At 68.5% G+C, this 19,680-nt stretch overlaps 9 protein-coding genes across 9 annotated transcripts; 6 read left to right on the plus strand and 3 right to left on the minus strand.

The window, feature by feature from the left end:
• Positions 1–94: 94 nt before the first annotated feature.
• Positions 95–1,638, plus strand: V1510DRAFT_216815 (uncharacterized protein). Its single transcript, XM_066930479.1, has 2 exons — positions 95–1,525; positions 1,614–1,638. Exon 1 carries the CDS (start codon positions 399–401, stop codon positions 1,437–1,439), a length of 1,041 nt encoding a protein of 346 aa, XP_066787578.1. The 5' UTR covers positions 95–398; the 3' UTR covers positions 1,440–1,525; positions 1,614–1,638.
• V1510DRAFT_420825 (Sodium/calcium exchanger protein-domain-containing protein) lies at positions 1,567–4,953 on the minus strand. The gene has a single exon (XM_066934515.1). The coding sequence runs from the start codon at positions 4,828–4,830 to the stop codon at positions 1,765–1,767; it is 3,066 nt and encodes a 1,021-aa protein (XP_066787579.1). The 5' UTR covers positions 4,831–4,953; the 3' UTR covers positions 1,567–1,764.
• A 995-nt stretch (positions 4,954–5,948) lies between these two features.
• Positions 5,949–8,371, plus strand: V1510DRAFT_368512 (calcium-activated chloride channel-domain-containing protein; the record flags this gene model as incomplete). Its single annotated transcript, XM_066931359.1, has 3 exons — positions 5,949–6,460; positions 6,492–7,931; positions 7,963–8,371. The coding sequence occupies 3 exons, from the start codon at positions 5,949–5,951 to the stop codon at positions 8,369–8,371; spliced, it is 2,361 nt and encodes a 786-aa protein (XP_066787580.1).
• A 511-nt stretch (positions 8,372–8,882) lies between these two features.
• V1510DRAFT_420829 (uncharacterized protein) lies at positions 8,883–10,822 on the plus strand. Its single transcript, XM_066934516.1, has one exon. The coding sequence runs from the start codon at positions 9,197–9,199 to the stop codon at positions 10,697–10,699; it is 1,503 nt and encodes a 500-aa protein (XP_066787581.1). The 5' UTR covers positions 8,883–9,196; the 3' UTR covers positions 10,700–10,822.
• On the minus strand, positions 10,761–12,047 carry V1510DRAFT_420832 (uncharacterized protein). Its single transcript, XM_066934517.1, has one exon. It carries the CDS (start codon positions 11,985–11,987, stop codon positions 10,824–10,826), a length of 1,164 nt encoding a protein of 387 aa, XP_066787582.1. The 5' UTR covers positions 11,988–12,047; the 3' UTR covers positions 10,761–10,823.
• Positions 12,048–12,827: 780 nt separating this feature from the next.
• Positions 12,828–14,343, plus strand: V1510DRAFT_216882 (Acetokinase family-domain-containing protein). Its single transcript, XM_066930480.1, has one exon. The coding sequence runs from the start codon at positions 12,994–12,996 to the stop codon at positions 14,254–14,256; it is 1,263 nt and encodes a 420-aa protein (XP_066787583.1). The 5' UTR covers positions 12,828–12,993; the 3' UTR covers positions 14,257–14,343.
• Positions 14,344–14,706: 363 nt separating this feature from the next.
• On the plus strand, positions 14,707–15,018 carry V1510DRAFT_368410 (cytochrome c oxidase; the record flags this gene model as incomplete). Its single annotated transcript, XM_066931357.1, has 1 exon — positions 14,707–15,018. One exon carries the CDS (start codon positions 14,707–14,709, stop codon positions 15,016–15,018), a length of 312 nt encoding a protein of 103 aa, XP_066787584.1.
• A 22-nt stretch (positions 15,019–15,040) lies between these two features.
• Positions 15,041–17,337, minus strand: V1510DRAFT_397639 (nucleophile aminohydrolase). The gene is made up of 5 exons (XM_066931911.1): positions 16,983–17,337; positions 16,641–16,907; positions 16,523–16,608; positions 16,269–16,491; positions 15,041–16,237 (listed from the first exon to the last, which is right to left on the minus strand). The coding sequence occupies exons 2-5, from the start codon at positions 16,864–16,866 to the stop codon at positions 15,159–15,161; spliced, it is 1,614 nt and encodes a 537-aa protein (XP_066787585.1). The 5' UTR covers positions 16,867–16,907; positions 16,983–17,337; the 3' UTR covers positions 15,041–15,158.
• Positions 17,338–17,689: 352 nt separating this feature from the next.
• V1510DRAFT_368441 (Gaa1-like protein) lies at positions 17,690–19,646 on the plus strand (the record flags this gene model as incomplete). Its single annotated transcript, XM_066931358.1, has 2 exons — positions 17,690–17,970; positions 18,002–19,646. 2 exons carry the CDS (start codon positions 17,690–17,692, stop codon positions 19,644–19,646), a joined length of 1,926 nt encoding a protein of 641 aa, XP_066787586.1.
• Between the last annotated feature and the right edge of the window lie 34 nt (positions 19,647–19,680).

Here is a 19,680-nt window from a genome sequence, read left to right on the forward strand (position 1 = left end):
CCATCCAGATCGGGCGCCCTTACAGCCCTAACCCCACAACATTTGCACATGATTTCGAGCTCCGCGACGTCTAGTGACGACAAGCTCGCCAGGGCGTCGACGTACCGCGGGATTTACACGAGCGGAGACACCAGTCTTTGCGGGTCCGGAACGGGTCTCAGTGGATGCAGAGGCCCGACCAGAGCACGAACACGCCGTGATTGCAGCCACGGCCAGAGAGACGGCGTCGCGACGTCCACGCAAGCACGCCGCGACCGACGGCGCCGGGTCGAGCAGGCACGGCCAGCGGCACGGTGCACGGGGGTACAGACGCCGGCGGGCGGGCCGGCGCGGACCGCGGGGCCGCGGGTAGCGCCGGCGCCAGCAATATAAGACTGGGCGGGGGCCCCGGACCGGCCATGTCGGTCTACACGCACGCGGCCGAGGAGCTCAAGTCGCCGACGCCCCCTTTCGCAGACCTCTTCCCGAACGGGCTGCTGTCGCCGCCGGCTGGGAGTGCGCTGCTCAGTGACCAGGAGGTCCAGGCCTACACCGACTTCCTCGACCGGTTCGCGCTCAACCCGAGCACCGCCGGCGAGAGCTCGCTGTTTGGGGAGCTCGAGTTCCCCGACTTTGGCGCGCCGCCGATGAACGCGCTGGACGCGCCGCCGGACGTGTTTGACGCGACGTACAGCCCGCACCTGCGCGATTACGACGACATGCTGCTGTTTCCGCCGCACGGCGCGCCCGAGTACGGCACGGCGCCGCCGCCGCGGCCGCCGATGCCGACCGGGCCCGGCCAGCTGACGGCCGAGGACCGTGCGGAGCTGCTGCGCAGCTACTACCGCGAGCGGAGCCTGGCGTTCGGGTCGGACCCGCGGTTCCGGCCGACGGGCTTTGCGGCGTACGAGGAGGAGCCGGGCCGGCGCCACACAGAGGCCGGCCCGGCCGGCGTCGGCGCCAGCGAGATCCTGCACCAGATGGCGGCCACGCCGCGGCCGGACCCCGGCACGCCCGACAGCGGCAGCGACGACGGCCGCCGGGCGAAGCGCAAGCGCAAGCCGGACGAGCCGGCCGCGCGCACGGCGTCGCCGCTCGAGCGGCGGCGCGCGCCGTCGAACGCGCCCGAGCGCGAGACGCTGACCGAGGCCCAGAAGCGCGCCAACCACATCTCGTCCGAGAAGAAGCGCCGGGACATGATCAAGAACGGCTTCAACGAGCTGTGCGAGCTCGTGCCGGTGCTGCGGCACCCGCAGCACGCGGTCGGCGAGCCCGGCCGCAAGGACACGGGCGAGTACCGCGCGGGGCCGGCCGGCGGCGCCAGCACGGCCAGCAACGGCCCCGGCTTCAGCAAGAGCACGATTCTGGGCCACGTCGCCGAGTTCTTCCAGGAGCTCGCGTGGAAGAAGGCGCGGCTGCGGGAGCTGGTGGCGAAGCTGGAGACCGAGACCGCTGTATGATGTACGATCGCTACGCATGGGATTCGGATGGCGTTTGTTTTTTGCCTTATATAACACATCTTACAGAGAGACTGCGGCGCCGCACGGCGTGCGGCGCGGTCAGCCGCACCCGGTGCGGCTCGCCGCGCCGCGCGCCGTGCGGCTCAGGCGGCCACCGCCGCGCACCGCCGCACCGCCCACCACGTATGCCAAAACTCGCCGCCGCGCGGCTATTACACCGTCCATCAAAAAGGCTGCCGCCCATTAAACAATCACGAACCCCAAATATTCACAACCAATCCGGACAGCCAATATGAACAGAGGCGGCCGTCCGGGATGCAAAGGCCTACGCGGCCAGGACCGACGCCGGCATGAAGAACGCGCCCTGAGGCGACACGTTGCCGGCGATCTGCGCGGCCTCGGCTGCGCTGCTGAACCAGAAGCCGCCCATGGCCACCATGTAGCTCAGGATCAGGATCGAGCCCTTGAAGTAGTTGGACCGGCCCTCGGCGTAGATGTACGACAGCAGGAACACGCACAGCACGACCACGACCAGGTCCCACCGCGGGAACACGAGCGAGAACGTAAAGTCGCGGAGGATCTCGTAGTCCTTGTAGTTGAAGATGCTGAACACGACCAGGGCCGGGATCTGCAGCAGGCACACCTGCAGCACGTACGCGGAGCCGATCTCCATGCTGAGCGCGATGTTGCCGTTCATGGCGAAGGAGATGGCGTTGAGGAACTCGGTCGTGTTGGGCACGAGCGCGAAGAGCGTGATGCCGAGGAACTTCTCGTCGATCTTGACGCTGTCGAGCACGACGTCGACCGTGTCGACGAGGATCTCGGCGATGACCGCGTAGAGGATGGTGGCGCCGAGCAGGACGACGACGGACTTCTTGCGGCTCCAGTTGGGCGCGTCGTGTCCGCCGGCGGCCTCGGGCTCGGGCTCGGCCGGCGGCGCGGTCTCGGCGACCGAGACGTGCGACTTGACCGTGCCCGACTTCTTCTTGGAGCCCTTCTTGTCGACGTTGGCGTCGGCGTCGGTCATGGGCGCCTTGTGCTGCGGCGACGTCTGCCGCGAGAGCTCCTCCGAGGCCGGGAACTCGATCAGCGGGACGTCCTGGCGCTGCGGCGGCGCGTCGTTGCGGAGGAGCGCGGCCGACGCCGGCAGCGTCTGGTTGATCATGGGGATCTTGAACGCGCCGGTCGCGGTCGAGGCCAGGCTGCCGGCGGCGCTGTCGAGGCCGAGCGCGTGCTGCGCGGGCGCGTACGCGGGCTCGTCCGCGCCCGCCGGCCCCGTCGGCGCCGCGGCCGAGGCCGAGCTCTGCCAGATCATGGCCGCGTGCGTCCGCAGCGTGAACCACGAGCCGATGCAGTACGCCGCAAAGAGCAGCAGCGAGCACAGGTAGCTGAACGGCTTGACGGACTTGTTGTAGAACTCGTCGTTCAGCAGCGGGCCCAGGTAGAAGTTGCAGCGGCGGCAGTCCACCGACTGCGGCGAGAACGAGCGCCGGTCGCTGTCCGAGCACGGCATGCACGTCAGCTCGTACGAGCCGTAGACCTGGTAGAACAGCGTCGGCGCAAACGCGCCGATGATGGCAAACAGCAGCATCGTCGACGACACGCCCGCCGACTTGGGGTTGTACCGCTGGGTCTTGCGCTTAAGCGCGCCCGAGCACATGGACAGGCCCGGCATCAGCAGCACGCCCGCCAGGATGCTGCCGATGACCGAGCCCTCGACCAGGCGGCCCTTGCCCTCGGTGAGGGCGACGCAGTACAGGAAGACCTCGACGATGGTCGAGAAGAAGGCGTTGATGGCCGCGCCCATGCCCATGGACGACTGCGCCGAGATCGAGGCCACGGCCATGCCGATGAAGTACGCCAGCGGGATCACCGAGCACAGCGAGAGCACGAAGATGACGCCGGGCCGGGTGATGAGCGTGTGCTCGCCGAGGATGTGCGTGATCAGGTACTGGTCGAAGATCGTGAAGACGACGACGAACATGAGGTTCATGAGGAACACGTTCGTGCCGTCGACGGTGTACTTGTAGTAGTTCCAGCCGAAGGCGCGGTACGTGCACAGCAGGACCGAGCTGTTGGCCGGCGTGGCCGTGCGCGAGTACGGGCCGTCGTGGTGGTAGGACAGCGCGAGCGGGTGGCGGCGCAGGTGCGAGCAGAGGTGGAAGGTGACGCGGGCCATGGGGATGGAGAACACCAGGAACCACGAGACCGAGGCCGCGACCAGCAGGATCGGGTAGACGATCAGGTAGAAGCACAGGTAGAAGATCACGCGGCCGAGGTTCCACTCGCCGCGGCCGAAGAGGCGGCGCTTGATGAAGTAGGCCTGGCTGGAGCCGTCGGAGATGGCCGACGGCGCCAGCGACGCCGCGTCGTCCGCGCCGTGGCCCAGCAGCGAGTCCGTCTCGGAGATCGCGTCCAGGCTGAGCCGCGGCCGGTGCGTGTGGTGCGTGTGCGCCGACGCCGAGCGCTTGCGCGACGTGGGCCCGAAGAACAGCCGGCCGTGCTCCAGGTCGTCGGCCTGGCGCCACTGCTGGTACTCGCCCATGGACCGGCCCTCGCCCTCGTCCTCGAGCGCGTACTGGGCGTCCGTCTCGAGCTGCACAAACTTGCCGAACGGGAACAGCAGGTAGTTGCCCAGGCCGTAGAACGACCGGCCGTACTCGCGCGCCGACAGCGACCACCAGAAGAAGAAGCAGACCGCGGCCGAGATCTGGCACAGCAGCCACAGCGGGAAGCCGAAGAAGATCGACCAGACGTAGTTGCCCAGCCAGACCACCCACGACACCTTCTTGCCGGGCGTCGAGTGGATGTCGCCCTCGGCCAGCCGCTGCACCGACCGGTCCTTCTTGTAGAGCGCGGGCTTCCAGATGCGGATGCCGAACGGGTGCGACTCGTTGATGGCGTCCTGCCGCTCGCGCAGCGTGAACGACTCGACGCTGACGGCGTCCGACGAGTCGTCCTCGTCGTCCTCGCCGGCCGACCGCGTCTGCGGCGTCAGCGAGCCCGAGTCGCCCTCGGTGTCGTCGGGGCCGGAGCCGCCGGTCTCGTCGGCGCCGTCCGCCCGGTTCTCGTCCTCGCCGGCGGGGTACTCCAGCCGCCGCCGGAGCGACGACCCGCGCGCCGAGCCGTCGTCCTTGAACCGGACCTCCGAGATGGACGGCCGGTGGCTGTCGCGGCCGCGCTTGCGCGAGACCGTGCCGGCCCGGTGGCGGTGTGTGGACCCGGCGGAGCCGCGCTCACGCTCGACCTCGCCCTCGGCGTCCTCGGCCGAGAACGAGCGGTACTGGGTGCCGGACGCGCGCGACCGGCTGTAGGTGGACCCGGTGCTGGGGCCGAGCGGCGGCCGTCGGCTTTGGCCGGGCCCCACACCCTGGTCTGAAGGGTTGTCCATGATGCGGTCAGAAGGAGCGATCGCAGTCGGCGGAAAGATGGGTTCGCTCGCGAGCGAGAGAAGCCTGCAGAGGGAAATTGCCGCACGGTGGATCGATGGGGGACAGGATAGGTGGCCTGCAGCAGTTGAGGGTTATAAGGATGTTTACATGTGACACTGCCACAGTAAACACCTCAGCGCCACAGATGCTGCGGCGCCACTATCAGTCGCTTACGCACGATGACTGCTGTGGCGGTGCGGGCGGTGCGGGCGGTGCGGGCCGCGCGCGATCTGCGGTGCGCGCGGCGGCGCGCGGCCGCGCCGGCGGCTTGCTGCGACCCGCCGGGGCGCGCCCGCGGCCGGAGCAGCGGCGCGCGCCGGCGACGGCTGCCGGGCGGCTGCCGGGCGGCTGCCGGGCGGCGGCGGGGCGGCCGCCGGGGGGCGAGGGCTGCGGCGCCACGTCGCACAGCCACGGCGTGCGACGCCCAACAGGCCGGCAACGTGGCGCGCCGCACCGCAGCCGAGACAGCCGCCTAGCGCGGCGCACGCTTCCGTCATAGCGCGGCGGATGGTGCGACACGCAGGGCCGCCACTGCGCTGCGGCAGCCGCACCGCCACAGGCGGCTGCGCGGCGCGGCGCCGCGCCGCACGGGGTGCGGCTCGGCCGCGCCACGCCGTGCGCCGCACCGCCTCGCCTGCGCCGCACCTCCTGCCGCACCTCCTGCGCCGGTGCTCCTGCGCCGCACCGCCACCCGCCGCCGCCGCACCGCCACCCCGCGCCCCACCCCGCGCCCTCCCACGCCACGCCCAGTGCGGCTCACGCCACCACCGCCACGCCCCCTTCCGGCTAGCCATCGATCGCCCGGCCGTGCCTGCCCAGATCGGAAATTATCGTGAGCGCACCCCCCGACGCGCGGTCTCCAGGCGTTTTCAGGCCACGATCACTCAATTGCCCCATCCCCACCACCATGGACGGCTTCAGCTTCAAGCGGAAGAGCAAGAACAAGGCGGCCGAGAGCCCGTCGCCGCGCCGCGGCGCCTCGGTGCGGTCCGCCCCGGCCCCGGCGCCCATCAAAACACAGGCCCAGCCAAAGTTCGAGTCGCAGCTGCCTCAGATCGAGACCCTGCCGCCGCTGACGATGCCGTCGCGCAGCTCGCGTGAGGGCAATGCGCCGTTTGTGCCGTCGCCGCGCTCGTCGTCGTTCCAGCCGTTCGTGCCGTCGACGACGCCGGCGCCGGCGCAGGCTGCGCCGGCTGCGCGGCCGGCGACGGCCACACGCGACGCCCCGGCCGCGGGCGCGCCGGCCACCGCGCCCGCCGCCGCGCCGGCCGCCGCGCCGGCCGCCGCGCCCGCCGCCGCCGCCCCCACGGCCGCCGACAGCGTGCTCTCGGAGCCCGTCGCCGCCGTCGTCGCCGGCCCCGACGTCGCCGCCGCCGCCGCCAAGGCGCCCGGTGCGCTCGAGTCGGACGTCGTCATCGTGTTCGAGGTCGGCAAGGACCCCGTCGCCGCCGCCAACACGCTCAAGGCCCTCCTCGGCAAGCTCGAGAGCCGGCAGTTCGAGTACGCGTGCCGCTACTACCGGCCCGGCGCGCTCTTTATCTTCGTGCACGCGCCGGACGCCGTCGTCGCCGCCGCGTCGTACGAGTCGCAGTAAGTAGCCGGCCGGGCGCGCTGACCGCAGGATCCGCGACTACCTCTTTGGCGTGCGCACGTCCAGCCCCGTCAAGGTCGACGTCCGGGGGCCCGACTTTTCCGTCGCCGAGCGGCTCCGGCTCGTCAACGCGCTCCTCACGGCGCCCGAGAAAGAGGGCGGGCTCGGGCTCACGCCCCAGGAGAACGCCTGGCAGTGCGTGGACGCGATCTTTGCGCTGCACGACGTCGAGTTCGACCGCCAATGGGTCAAGCGCTGGTCCACCAAGTGGATGCTCGACCGCGAGGAGCTCCAGATCCTGCGCAACTACTTTGGCGAGAAGGTCGGCATGTACTTTGCGTTCCTGCAGTTCTACTTCCAGGCGCTGGCGATCCCGACCGTGGCCGGCGTGGCCGCGTACGTGATGCTGCCGGCGTTTGCGCCGTCGTTCGCCATCATCTCGTGCATCTGGTCCGTCTGCTTCGTCGAGGCCTGGCGCCGCCGCGAGGAGGAGCTGGCCATCGAGTGGGGCGTCAAGGGCTGCTCGCAGCTGCTGACGCCGCGGGCCGCGTTCCGCGGCGAGCGGCAGATCCAGGACCCGGTCACGGGCAGCGAGGTGCTGTACTACCCGTCCTGGAAGCGCACGGTCAAGAGCTTCACGTCGATCCCGCTGGCCGTGACGGCCGGGCTGATCCTGATGTCGGTCCAGGCGGTCGTGTTCTCGATCGAGATCTTCATCTCGGAGCTCTACAACGGCCCGCTGAAGCAGTACCTCGTCTTCCTGCCGACGGCGCTGCTGGCGCTGCTTGTGCCCACCGTGACCGCGTTCTACCGCGCGCTCTGCGTGCGCATGACCGAGTGGGAGAACCACGAGACCAAGCGCGGGTACGAGACCGCCATGACCCAGAAGATGTTCGTGCTCAACTTCCTGACGGCGTACATGGGCCTGTTTCTGACCGGCTACGTCTACCTGCCGTTCGGCCACCTGGTCGCGCCCAACCTGGACTTCATCTCGACGTCGGTGCAGGCCATTGTCGGCGACTACGCCGTCACGTCCAAGGACTTCTCCATCAACGCGCTGCGCCTGCGCCAGCAGTACATCTACTTCACGGCCACCGCCCAGTTCATCCAGTTCTTTGTCGAGACCATGCTGCCGTACCTCCAGCGCCGGCTGTTCTCCGAGGCCCGCAAGCTGTCGGAGAAGGTCACCGGGCCGCACGAGGAGCTGATCGCGGACGCGCCCGAGGAGGCCGCGTTCCTGGGGCGCGTGCGCACCGAGGCCGCGTTCCCGGAGTACGACGTCGACGAGGACTACCGCGAGATGGTCGTCCAGTTCGGCTACCTGACCATGTTCTCGGCCGTGTGGCCGCTGGCGCCGCTGTTCAGCTTCATCAACAACTGGATCGAGCTGCGCGGCGACGCCATGAAGATCTCGCTGGACGTCCAGCGGCCGATCCCGGAGCACTGCGAGTCCGTGGGGCCGTGGCTCGAGTAAGTTGGGCGCGCGACGCTGCTGACGCAGCAACCTGGGCTTCCTGACCTGGCTCGGCTCGGTCACGACGTCGTCGCTGGTCGCCATGTACGCCGGCGCCGGCCGCGCCGAGGGCGCCGACCTGGGGCGCATCGTCAACACGCGCCCGTGGACGCTGCTGTCGGTCGTGCTGCTGTCGGAGCACATCTACTTTGGCGTGCGGTACCTGGTGTCGATCGTGTTCAGCGCGCTGGAGAGCGCGTCGAAGCAGGTCGACCGCCGCGAGCGGTACCTGATCCGCCAGTCGATGCTGGTCGACAACCTGGGCGTGCCGCCGTCGGTGTCGGCGACGGTGCCGGCGCCGGCGGCGGGCGCGCCGGTGGGCGCGGGCGTGGCCGCGGCGTTCGAGCTGCTGGAGGCGGTCATGCGCAAGGGGCCGGCGGAGAAGAAGGACGAGTAGGCGTGAGCCGCACGCCGTGCGGCTCAGCAGAGCGCCGCACGCCGTGCGGCGCCGCCCCGCGCAGGGTAACTCCGCGGCTCACCGCGGCTCACCGCGGCCCCCGCCGCGGGCCGCCCGCCACCCGTCCCGCGAGCCGCACGCTGTGCGGCGCAGGCCGCCCTGCCCGCGCCCGTGCGCGGCGGTCCATAGTAACATACATTTTGCCGTCCGAGCCGCGCGGCGGCCACTTATCTATTTTTATCGCGGGCGCAGGCGCAGTCGCCGGTCACGTGACGGCCCAGGGCCGCCGAAAAAAAGGGACACCCAGACCGCCGCCGACCAGCTTCTCGTCCCCACGGCTCTCCTGCAACGCCGGGCGCAGACACAGGCTCCGCAATGCGATATTGGGCCGCTCTGATCGGGCTGCTTGCCCTCGGCGTCTCGGCATCGCCGATCGCCGCCGTCTCGGCCTCCTCCGGCTCGCTGACGGTGCTCTACTCGACGTTCTACTCGTCGCTGCCCACTTCCGGCACCGACCGGTCGTCGCTCGCCGTCGACGGCGGCTCGTCGGCCGCGGCCACCAGCCGGTCCTACTACAACCCGCGGTCGTCCGCGACCGCCAGCAGCGTGGCCACGCAGTCCACGTCGGTGGCGGTCGCGCCGGTCAACGCCACGTCCGGCTACACGGATGCGTTCCAGATCGACGTCTCAATCGTCACCGCCGGGTCCGAGCTCGCGATCGCGGCGTACCTGTACCCGCTCACCGTCGACGCCGCGCGCGTGTCGGGCACATCGGTAAGTGGCTGCCAGGCCTGTCTCACCCAGAACACCACCTTCGAGGGCCCCATGGTGGCCTACGCCGGCGCCAACTCGACGCTCAACGACTCGAGCATCGCCTACATCTCGTGCGACGGCGCGGGCGCGTCCGCCAACGTCGCGCGCGCGTTTGACCTCAACCCGCAGTGCATCGTGCTCTACTCCGAGACGGCCAAGCTGTGCGAGCTGCTGACGAGCGCGCTGTCGTCCGACAACATCGGCGCGGTCTTCTCGACCGTGTCCACGTCGGCCGCGCGCGCCATCAAGAACGCGATCCTGGCGTACCCGGGCGTGGCCGCGGGCGCCGTCATGGTCAACCAGACGCGCATCCTCGACACCGCCGAGACCGCCACCGGCTCCACCACGACGGCCACGGCCACCACGACGGCCACGCCCATCGTCATCGTCGGCAGCGCGACCACGGTCACGGTCACGCCCACGCAGCAGACCGCCGCGGCCACGTCCACGGCCGCGGCGGCGGCCAAGTCGGGCAACGGCTCGACCACGGTCGCCATGCTCATCCTCTACAGCATCACCGGCATTATCACCGGCCTCTTCCTGGTCGTCATCATTCTGGGCGCCATCCGCGCCCACCGCCACCCCGAGAGGTACCAGGTCATGACCACGCCCGACGGCAACGTGCAGCGGACGTCCCGGGCCCACGGCCTGGCCAAGGCCGTGCTGGACTCGATCCCGCTCGTCCGCGTGCCGATGCCGGCCGCGCGCTCGCCCACGCTGGCCGGCGACGACGACTCCAAGATCAAGATGGTCGACCTCGACGCCACCGGCCGTGTCGCCGCCGCCGCCCGCCGCGCGTCCGTCTCGACCCACACCTCCGAGACCACGCACACGGCCGTCGCCGTCGACGCCGCCGACTTCTCGGCCGACGACTGCCCGATCTGCTTCGAGAGCTTCGAGCCGGGCCAGCAGCTGCGCGTGCTGCCCTGCAACCACCGGTTCCACGTCGACTGCGTCGACCCGTGGCTGCTCAACTCGTCGTCGCAGTGCCCGCTCTGCCGGATCGACCTCAGCCTGCTGGCCAAGTCCAGCACCGACTCGGCCGACACCGAGCAGGAGTACGCGGCCGTGCCGGCCGTCGAGAGCTCCCGGCTGAACCGGCTGCTGGACATGTGGAACGCACAGCTCCTGCCGCGCGAGGAGCGCCGCATTGCCATGGAGATCCTGCGCGACGAGGCGCGCGTGCGCCGCGAGCAGCGCCGCACCCACGGCCTGCACAGCTTCTCCAACACGTTTGGGCTCCAGCGGACGGCGCCGATCCAGCACGACGAGGCGACCCGGACGCGCTGGCGCCGGTTCATCGACGACCGGCTGCGGCAGCAGCGGCGGGAGGCGACGACGGGCATGGCGCCCGCTGCGGCGGCGGCCGGGGCGACCGACGGCTCGGCCTCAGCCTCGGCCTCAGCCTCGGTGCCAGCCACCCCAGCCTCGGCCTCAGCCGCCCCAGCCCCGGCCCCAGCCGCCCCAGCCCCCGGCGCCACCAACGCCCCCGCTCAGCCCCCCACCGCCCCCTAGGCTCATCCGGCACAGGTGCCGGCTCTCTTCAGCATGCCTGGTCATGCGGCCACGCTCGGTCTCGGTTTATTCATACATTGGTCTATACAGTACACACGATGCAATGCAACTTTTAATCCCGTAGCTACAGCGCCAACGGCACGCCCTTGGCAAACACGACCGTAAACTTCTCGCTCCAGGCGAGGTACTTGTCGTCCGCGCAGGCCACCGAGGCCGCCGTGGCCACGATGCGGGCCACGGCGTCCATGATGGTCTTCTGCAGCGCGACCTCCTCGCCGTCGTCGAAGTCCTCCTCGGGGATCATGCCCGCCAGGTTGTCGATCTGCTCGGCCAGCACGCTGGCGTCGGCCAGGATCGCATCCAGCTTGGCCGGCGCGGGGCTCGCGCCGAGGAAGCACTCGGCCAGCGGGCCCGCGGCCAGCCGCGTCTTGCCCAGCGCCGTGTAGAGCGCCTGGATCTGGACGAGCTTGTCGCGCCACATGCGGGCCAGCGGCAGCCGCCGGCGCAGCTCGTCCGCGGCCAGGGCCGACGCGGGCATGCCCCACTCGTCGTCGTCCGAGACGGGCTCGTCCGTGAAGTCGGCCTCGCTGGCCACAAAGTCCTCGAGCTCCTCGACCGCGTCGCCGACCATGGACCGGAACTCGGCCAGCCGCAGCTGCACGACCTCGGCGACGACCTTGGCGCCGGCCGCCGTGATTGCCCCGTCGACGGGGGCCAGCGCCGTGTCCAGCCGCTTGAGTTCCTTGCACTTGCCGACCGCCAGCGCGGCCGCGACGTACTCCTTGACGATTTCCGACCGCTGCTCGTCCGAGGCCTCCGCGAGCGACAGGCTGTCGAGATGGCCCACCAGCTTGTCGTCGTCGTCCACGGGCTTGCTGCCGAGCTCGGCCAGCATCTTGTCGAGCGCGCCGACGAGCTCGAGCCCGACGTCGACGACGGTGCGCCGGACGGCTCGGACGCTGCGGGCCGGGCCGGCCTCTGGTCCGGCGTACGCCCGGTCGATGGCCACGGGCACGAGGGGCAGGACGCGGATCAGCGTGTCCTGCGACCGCGCAACCTCGCGCCGCGCGCTTGCCAGCTGCACCTGCTCCGCGTCGGTCGTGCCGGCGATCGTGGCCAGGCTGCGCGCCGCGAGAACGAGCTTCAGCACCTCGAGCTCGATCAGCGGCGCCAGCTGCGCCAGAGGCGGGGCCTCCGAGGCCTTGGCCAGCACGTCCTTGGCCTTGACCGAGCCTTTGAAGACCTTCTCGACGACCTTGAGCGTCTCTCGTAGCGGGCCAAAGTCCATGGTGTGTTGATCTGGAGGGAGCGGTGCGAAATTTTTTGTGTCCCAGTGAGCCGCACGACGTGCGGCGCGCGGCCGGCCGCCGGACGACTCGTCGGAGCGCGGCCTGCAGGCGCCACTGTCGACCGGTCACCGCTGGGGGCGCAGCACGGCCAAGGAGCCTCGGCCGCGGGCCGCCGAGACCGGCTGCAGTCCAGGCAGGCCCCGTGGCATATAGCCGCGTGGCTTAGCTGTGGCGCATTGCCGCCAGATCATCCACAACGCAGCCGCCTGCATTGCAGACCTCCGGGCACCGCTCAAGCCTCGTACGCCGCGGACTGGGCCGCGACCGGCCCGTCCCAGCAGACCGCTACAGATCTACAATGGCACAAATTCATGCAAATGCAACCAGTTCATTACTATAGAGGCAGGCAGAGTCAATCAGACATCCCAGGAAGGACATTGGCGGTCACAGACACGTCTAAGATGGGTTCTTATGCGACGCGCTACCGTGGAAACTGCGAACGTTTAAGGAATCTTCATCACCTTGACTCTCTGGCCCGCGAGCATGCGAACTTGCGTCCTGTTCGTTAGATCTGTCTCGCAAAAGCGAGAGCGTCTGGAGTAGATCAGACTCAAGTTACTGGCAAGTAAATAGACCCCCTGCGAAAGGGGTCATAGGGTTGTCCTCGTCAGAGTCGAATCGGACTGGGAAAGAAGTGTTGTTCGTCGCATCATTTGAACTCCAGACGCTCTGCGTGGTGCTTACCTTGCATGCGTCGGTGCAGCGCCGGCCACGGCCAGCCCGCCCAGCGGACCAAGCCATGGCCAGTTGCACCGACCGAGCGTGGGGACTGCGGGCGTGGGCTCGGGTTATATAGTTTTGCGCGCAAAAATTTTTGTTAGCTTAGGGTTGGCAACGTAGGGTTCTGCGCGCTTCTGCCGGGTAACACACGCGCCGGGTAAGCTGTCAGATCTTTGCTCCCAGCGGCCATGATGTAATGCTCAGTCCACCACCAGGCCCGCAACCATGGAGCTCGTCGTCTGCATCAACTCTGGATCCTCGTCCGTCAAGGTCTCGGTCTACGGCCGGGCCGAGGGCTCGCCGCTTCTCATGGAGTGGGCGCTCGCCGGCCTCACCTCCGACCGCCGCACGGTCTCCTACAAGGTCTTCGCCGACGGCGCCGTCGTCGACAAGGTCAAGGGCTGCCAGGTCGACTGCAAGGACCACGACGCCGCGTTCCAGATCTTCCTCGACATGGCCACGGCAGGCTCGGACGCGCACGCGCCGGTCATCCCCGACTTCAAGAACGTCTACGCGATCTGCCACCGCATTGTCCACGGCGGCGCCAACCCCAAGCCGCTCAAGATCACCACGGAAGTCTACAACAAGCTCGACGAGCTGTCGGACCTCGCGCCGCTGCACAACCAGCGCGCGCTCGACATCGTGCACTCGTGCATCGACCGTCTCGGCGACGCCGTCACCAACGTGGCCTTCTTTGACTCGTCCTTCCATGAGTCCATTCCGCGCCACATCTACACGTACCCACTCGACCTCAAGGTGCAGGAGCACCACAAGATCCGCAAGTTTGGCTTCCACGGGCTGTCGTACTCGTTCATCACGCGCTCGGCGGCCACGTTCCTGGACAAGCCTGTCGGCGACGTCAATCTGGTCGCGCTCCACCTCGGCTCGGGGGCGTCCGCCTGCGCCATACGGCACGGCCGCTCGCTCGACACGTCCATGGGGCTCACGCCACTCGAGGGCCTGCCGGGCGCCACTCGCTCCGGCAGCATCGATCCTTCGCTCATGTTCCATTACCACTCGGACGCCTCCCGCATGTCTGCAGCTAGCTCGACCGATCTAAAGCTGTCGGTGGCGGAAGACATCATGAACCGCCACGCCGGCTGGAGCGCGCTAACGGGCACGACCGACTTTGGCGACATTGAGAAGCGCGCGGCCGGTGGCGACGAGCTGTGCGCGTTGGCGTTTGACCTGTTTGTCAACCGCGTCTGCAACTACGTGGGCTCGTACTTTGTGGCGCTGCGTGGCGACGTCGACGCGCTCGTGTTCGCCGGCGGAATCGGCGAGAAGAGCGCCCGGTTCCGGGCCGAGGTCACGGGCCGCCTGGGCTTCCTGGGCGTTGAGCTCAACGCCGACACGAACGGCCAGGCCGCGCAGAGCGACGACGTTGTCGTTGACGTGTCGGCGGCGACCGCCCGGGTCAAGACGCTTGTCGTCCAGACGGACGAGCAGCTCGAGATGGCTCTGGAGGCGCACCAGCTGAACCTGTAGGTCCATAGCAATTGACGGTGGCGGAGATCTGGCGTGGCGTGAGCCGGCGCGTGTGGCGCGGCGTGGCGTGAGCGCGTGCGGCGGTGGCGCGGTGTGGCGCGGATACACGGCCGGGTAACCATGGCAAAACTTCGCCGCACGCCGTCCCGAACCACCACCATGCTGCTGTTCCGATCAGCCCTCAGAATCGCGCGGCCACAGCCGGCCGCGCTGCTCGTGCGGCCGCTGCTGGTCGGCAGCCTGCCCCGCTACGCGGCCGGCTTTGCCTCGCAGTCGCCGCGGCCACCCGTCGGCAATTCGGCCGGCCCGTCCGTCGACCCGGCCGCGCCTCTCGACCCCGTCTTCACGCCGCCCGCCGCGCCCGCCGACCCCAAGACCCGCCGTCGGCTCTCGCGCGAGTCTATCCCCCTCTCGGCCGAGAAGAGCGAGTTCGAAAAGGTCATGAAGCGCATGGTCGACGAGTACTTCAAGTACGTCAAAAAGTACCCCTTCTGGCTCTACGGCCTGCCGTTCATCCTCGTCATCCTCGGCGGATTCTACATCTCGCAGGACTTCGCCGCCGTGCGGTACGAGCAGTACGACCGCAAGCATCCGTTCATGTCCGAAAACGAGATCACCCAGCTCGCCAAGAGTCGGCGACAGTTCAACATCAAGGACGAGTACTACCGGATGAACTACAAGTTCATGAACGACCCCAAGTTCACCGAGTGGGAGCAGGTGCGGGTCCCGCGCGGCCCGAACGACCCGCCCAGCGTGTGGTAGCGCGCGCGCATGTGTACATAGCAATGAAGCAAGTCAACCAAGAAATGATGATTACATGACTAAAACTAAATCTACATTATTCTCCAAGACAGAAGCTAGCAGCATGTGCCGGGCGGGAGCAACTTTTAGGTGGTATGTGGTTATTTGTAGTCGCCCTGGTTGTAGAGTCCGATGTCGACCTCGGCCTTGCCCTCCTCCTCGATGGTCTGGGGCGCGCCGTTCATGGCGCCGCCCGAGGCGATCAAGTGGGCCTTGTTGCCGAGCTTGCGGAACTGGGCGTTGCGCGAGCGCAGCTCCTCGAGGTGCTCGAGGTACGAGTCGGCGACGCCGGTGACGTACTTGCCGGTGAAGACGCCGACCTCAAAGTCCTTGATGGAGTCGCCGGCGCAGGCAGCGACAAGCCGGTCGAGGTCCTGGAAGATGACGTCGTCGGCGCCGATGCTCTGGGCCACCTCGGCCTCGGTGCGCGAGTACGCCACGAGCTCCTTGGTGTCGGCCAGGTCGATGCCGTAGATGTGGTTGAACCGGATCGGCGGCGCGCAGCTGGCGACGTAGACCTTCTTGGCGCCGGCCTCGCGGGCCATCTGGACGATCTCGCGCGACGTCGTGCCGCGGACGATCGAGTCGTCGACGATGAGCACCGCCTTGTCCTTGAACTCCATCTCCATGGCGTTGAGCTTCATGCGCACGCTCGAGCGGCGCTCCTGCTGGTTGGGCATGATGAACGTGCGGCCGACGTAGCGGTTCTTGACGAAGCCCTCGCGGTAGATCAGGTTGAGCGCGAACGAGAGCTGCAGCGCCGAGTTGCGCGACGTGTCGGGCACCGGGATCACGACGTCGATGTGGTCGCGGATGTGCTCGATGCCGCCGAAGCGCTCGGCCACGGCCGCCGCGAGCTGGTCGCCCATCGCCAGCCGCGAGCGGTAGACCGAGATGCCGTCGATGACGGTGTCGGGCCGCGCAAAGTACACGAACTCGAAGATGTCGGGCGTGTACGTCAGCTGCGGCACGACCTGCCGGATGAGCGGCTTCATGGTCGCCTTGTTGATGATCACGGCCTGGCCGGGCAGCACGTCCGTCCACTTGCGGAAGCCGAGCGCCTTGAGCGCGACGCTCTCGCTCGCAAACATGTAGTCGACCGAGCCGTCGTCGTGGTGCCGCTCGCCGAGGACCAGCGGCCGGATGCCGTTGGCGTCGCGGAAGCCAATCAGACCAAAGCCTTTGGTCAGCACGCCCCCGCGGCAACTTACCCGCCAGCATGCCCACGCACGCGTACGCGCCCTGGCACTCGCGGAACACGCCGCCGAGGGCCGTGAAGATGTCCTCCTCGTTCACGCGCACCTTGTTCGTCTTCTCGAGCTCGGCCGCAAACACGTTCAGCAGCAGCTCCGAGTCCGAGTCCGTGTTGATGTGCCGGTGCGCGTGCGTGTCCAGGTACGACTTGAGCTCCGGCGCATTGATCAGGTTGCCGTTCTGCCGTCAGCCGAGTCGCGCGCGCACTTACGTGGCCGAGCGTAATGCCGTACGGCGAGTTCACGTAGAACGGCTGGGCCTCCGAGTTGGCCGAGCTGCCCGCGGTCGGATAGCGCACTGCGGTCAGCGCTGGCGCTGCGCCTACTTACGGTGGCCGACGCCCATGTTGCCGATGAGGCCCGCCAGACGCTGCTGGCTGAACACGTCGCGAATCATGCCGTTGCCCTTGCACTGGTACAGCCGGCCGCGCGGGCCGCACGTCACGATGCCCGCCGCGTCCTGGCCGCGGTGCTGGAGAAAGTGCATGCCCTCCAGCAGCTCCCCGGCGACCGTGCCGTTCTGGGCGGCCAGAAGGATTCCGATGACTCCACACATGTCGAGCGGCTTGAGAATTCGTGCGTCGAAACGACCGCGACCTGGCCTGTCAGTGTCTGCCGCCGTCGCCCGGTCGTAGCCGGGGCCGCTGGCCGCGTTTGCGACCGCACACTTACTTGTAGGTCAGACAACCAGACCTTTCGGAAAAGATCGAGGCCTTAAAAAAAAATTGGCTCTGCTGGGCACATGTAGGCAAATTTTCGTCGCCCAAACGGCCTGCGCCGATTAAAGCCGATTGACGCCGTATATGGGCAATGACGCGACGATTGTGCCGCGTCTCGCCAGTGGCTTGCTCGCTTGCGCGGCGCTACGCCGTCCGACCGCGTACACTCTCCCAACGATAAAATTTCTGCCGACTGGCTGCAGATGAGCTTTGAGCTAGGCCAAGCAAACGAGGCCGTTCATGCATGGCTTGCGCGTCTTGCCCGTTTCGCACGGAACGGCGCCGCTTGGGCGGCTGGCGGACCCGCCCGGGGCCAGGTGGCCGGGCCATCTCGGACGGCTGGCGTAGCTAGCCAGCGGCCAGGCCTGCGGCGAGACGCAGCGGCCGGCGGCCGGCGGCGGCGGGCGGCAACTACCGAGGCCGGCATTTGGCTCGGCGCCTGCGCTGCGCTGCAGCGTGCTGCCGGCAGAGGCCGATGCCGGCGGATTGGCGCGGCCGCGATTGGCCGTGCGGCGCCGTCACGTGCCGGGTCACCTGACCGATCACATGATCGCAAGCAAATCACGTGTGCAATCACATGACCACGCTCGCGACCGGTCACGTGCTCGCTGCGCGCCGCGCTCTCTTCCCGCGCCGCCGCTTCCTCCAACCCCATCCACCATGACGCTCGTTGGCAGACTCGGCCGGCGGGTGTTCCCGCTGTCCGATGACATCTGGACGCACCTCGCCCGCAAGCTGCCAATGCTCTCGGCCGTCATGATGGTTCTCGGCATCGCCTGGCTGCTCGTCCTGCCCATCGAGGGCCAGAGCCGGCGGACCTACGTCTCGGAGAACGCGCTCCTCTCCGGCCAGGCGCTCACCCACTTCTCCGGCTCGGAGATCAATGTCGTCTCGGGCGTGCGTGAGGAGGTCCGCCTGCTCCGGAACGTCTCGGACAGCGTGTAAGTACGCGCCCGCTCGTGCTGACCGCAGACGCACCGACACGATCCGCACCTGGTTGACCGACATGCAGTACAAGGCCGGCGTCCAGCCGTGGGAGCACACCGACCGCGGCCGCCGGCGCGCCGGCGCCAACGTCTACGGCGTGCTGCACGCGCCGCGCGGTGACGGCACCGAGGCCATGGTCATTGCCGCGCCCTGGAACAACGCGGCCGGCCAGTTCAACGAGCTTGGTGTGGCGGTCGCACTTTCGCTGGCACGCTACTTTACGCGGTGGACGATCTGGTCGAAGGACATCATTGTCGTCATCCCCTCGGATCCGTGGATGGGCCTTGCCAGCTGGGTGTCGGCCTACCATACCGAGGACAGTCTGCCCGTGACCAGCGGCGCCATCCAGGGCGCGGTCGTGCTCGACTTTCCGCAGCCCCACGGCCGGTTCGACTCGATCGAGATCCAGTACGAGGGCATCAACGGCGCGCTGCCTAACCTCGATCTCATCAACAGCGCGGCCACGATCTGCGACCAGACCGGCATCAACATCATGATCCACGGCATCGAGCCGGCCCAGGTCAGCAACTCGTACCAGTCGCGCAGGGCCTCGCTCATAGCCGGCATCCTGCGGCAGGCCCGCGCGGGTCTGTCGGACCTGGGCACTGGCAGCCAGGCCTTCAGCGGCTGGCGCATCGACGCCATAACGCTCTCGGCCCATGTCGACAGCAACAACGCCGACGGCCACCAGCCCCACGACGAGATGGTCTACGGCCGGGTGGTGGAGGCCGTCGTGCGCTCGTTCAATAACCTGCTCGAGCACTTCCACCAGTCGTTCTTTTTCTACCTGCTGCTGGATCCGCACCGCTTCGTCAGCATCGGCACGTACCTGCCGGCAGCGATGCTGTGCGCGGCGAGCTACACGGTCAACGGCATCGGCCACTGGATCCACGCGTCGCTGCTGACGACCCAGTCCGGGCTCGAGACCGTGACGGCGCTGGCCGCGTTTGGCGTGATCGTGACCGCGTCGTGGGCGTCCATGTTTGCGTTCGCCATGCTGCCGGCGTCGACGACCCTGGAGGCCTTTGGGACGGCGTTGCTGCTGTGCGCGTCCGTGCCGTACACGCTGCCGAAGCTCGTCGGCGCGCAGCCGGCGTCGTTTCTGCACCGGTTCCAAGCCGTGGCGCTGATCTACCTCGGCCTGTTCCTGACCACGCTGGCCACGCTCAACTTCCCGCTGGCCATGGTGCTCTCGGTCGTACTCTACCCGACGCAGCAACACATCGGCCCCCGCGCGGCCGCGGCGGCCTCGGCGCCGCCGTGGCGCGAGGCCGTGCGGCGGCTCAACACGGCCGTCGCGCTCACGTGCTCGTGCCCGCCGTTCCTCGCGCTCGCGGCCGCGCTCCTGACCACGCCGCTGCGCACCGCCGACGTCCGCGCGCTGCTCGGCAAGCGTCTTGTCCCGCTCTTCGAGGACCTCGTCTGCGGCTTCCGTGCCGTCGGCGTCTGGACGTTTGTGCCCGTCGCGTTCTGCGTGCTGGTGCCCGTCTGGACCGCGGCCTGCGTCGTCGCCAGCACACCGGTCCTGCCCGCGGCCGCCAAGGCCGCGTCCAAGCCCGACGGCCACGGCCGCGGCCGCAGCGAGCTCCGCCGGTCGCATTCCAAGCGTCGGTCGAGCCACAGTGTATGATAGAGCAGTTCTATTATCGAAAACAATCGGTTCA

The sequence above is a fragment of the Dipodascopsis tothii genome (assembly GCF_038497935.1).
Source record: "Dipodascopsis tothii strain CBS 759.85 unplaced genomic scaffold V1510scaffold_27, whole genome shotgun sequence".
Taxonomy (NCBI): Eukaryota; Fungi; Ascomycota; class Lipomycetes; order Lipomycetales; family Lipomycetaceae; genus Neoaidaea; species Neoaidaea tothii.

Excerpts from the sequence above, each read along its gene's own strand:
- V1510DRAFT_216815 (XM_066930479.1), top strand. The coding sequence starts at position 399 with ATGTCGGTCTACACGCACGCGGCCGAGGAGCTCAAGTCGCCGACGCCC.
- V1510DRAFT_420825 (XM_066934515.1), bottom strand. The coding sequence starts at position 4,830 with ATGGACAACCCTTCAGACCAGGGTGTGGGGCCCGGCCAAAGCCGACGG.
- V1510DRAFT_420829 (XM_066934516.1), top strand. The coding sequence starts at position 9,197 with ATGGTGGCCTACGCCGGCGCCAACTCGACGCTCAACGACTCGAGCATC.
- V1510DRAFT_420832 (XM_066934517.1), bottom strand. The coding sequence starts at position 11,987 with ATGGACTTTGGCCCGCTACGAGAGACGCTCAAGGTCGTCGAGAAGGTC.
- V1510DRAFT_216882 (XM_066930480.1), top strand. The coding sequence starts at position 12,994 with ATGGAGCTCGTCGTCTGCATCAACTCTGGATCCTCGTCCGTCAAGGTC.
- V1510DRAFT_397639 (XM_066931911.1), bottom strand. The coding sequence starts at position 16,866 with ATGTGTGGAGTCATCGGAATCCTTCTGGCCGCCCAGAACGGCACGGTC. Across the intron at positions 16,492-16,522 it reads ACGGCATTACGCTCGGCCAC|AACGGCAACCTGATCAATGC; the intron begins GTAAGTGCGCGC and ends GGCTGACGGCAG. Across the intron at positions 16,238-16,268 it reads GTGCGTGGGCATGCTGGCGG|GCTTTGGTCTGATTGGCTTC; the intron begins GTAAGTTGCCGC and ends TGCTGACCAAAG.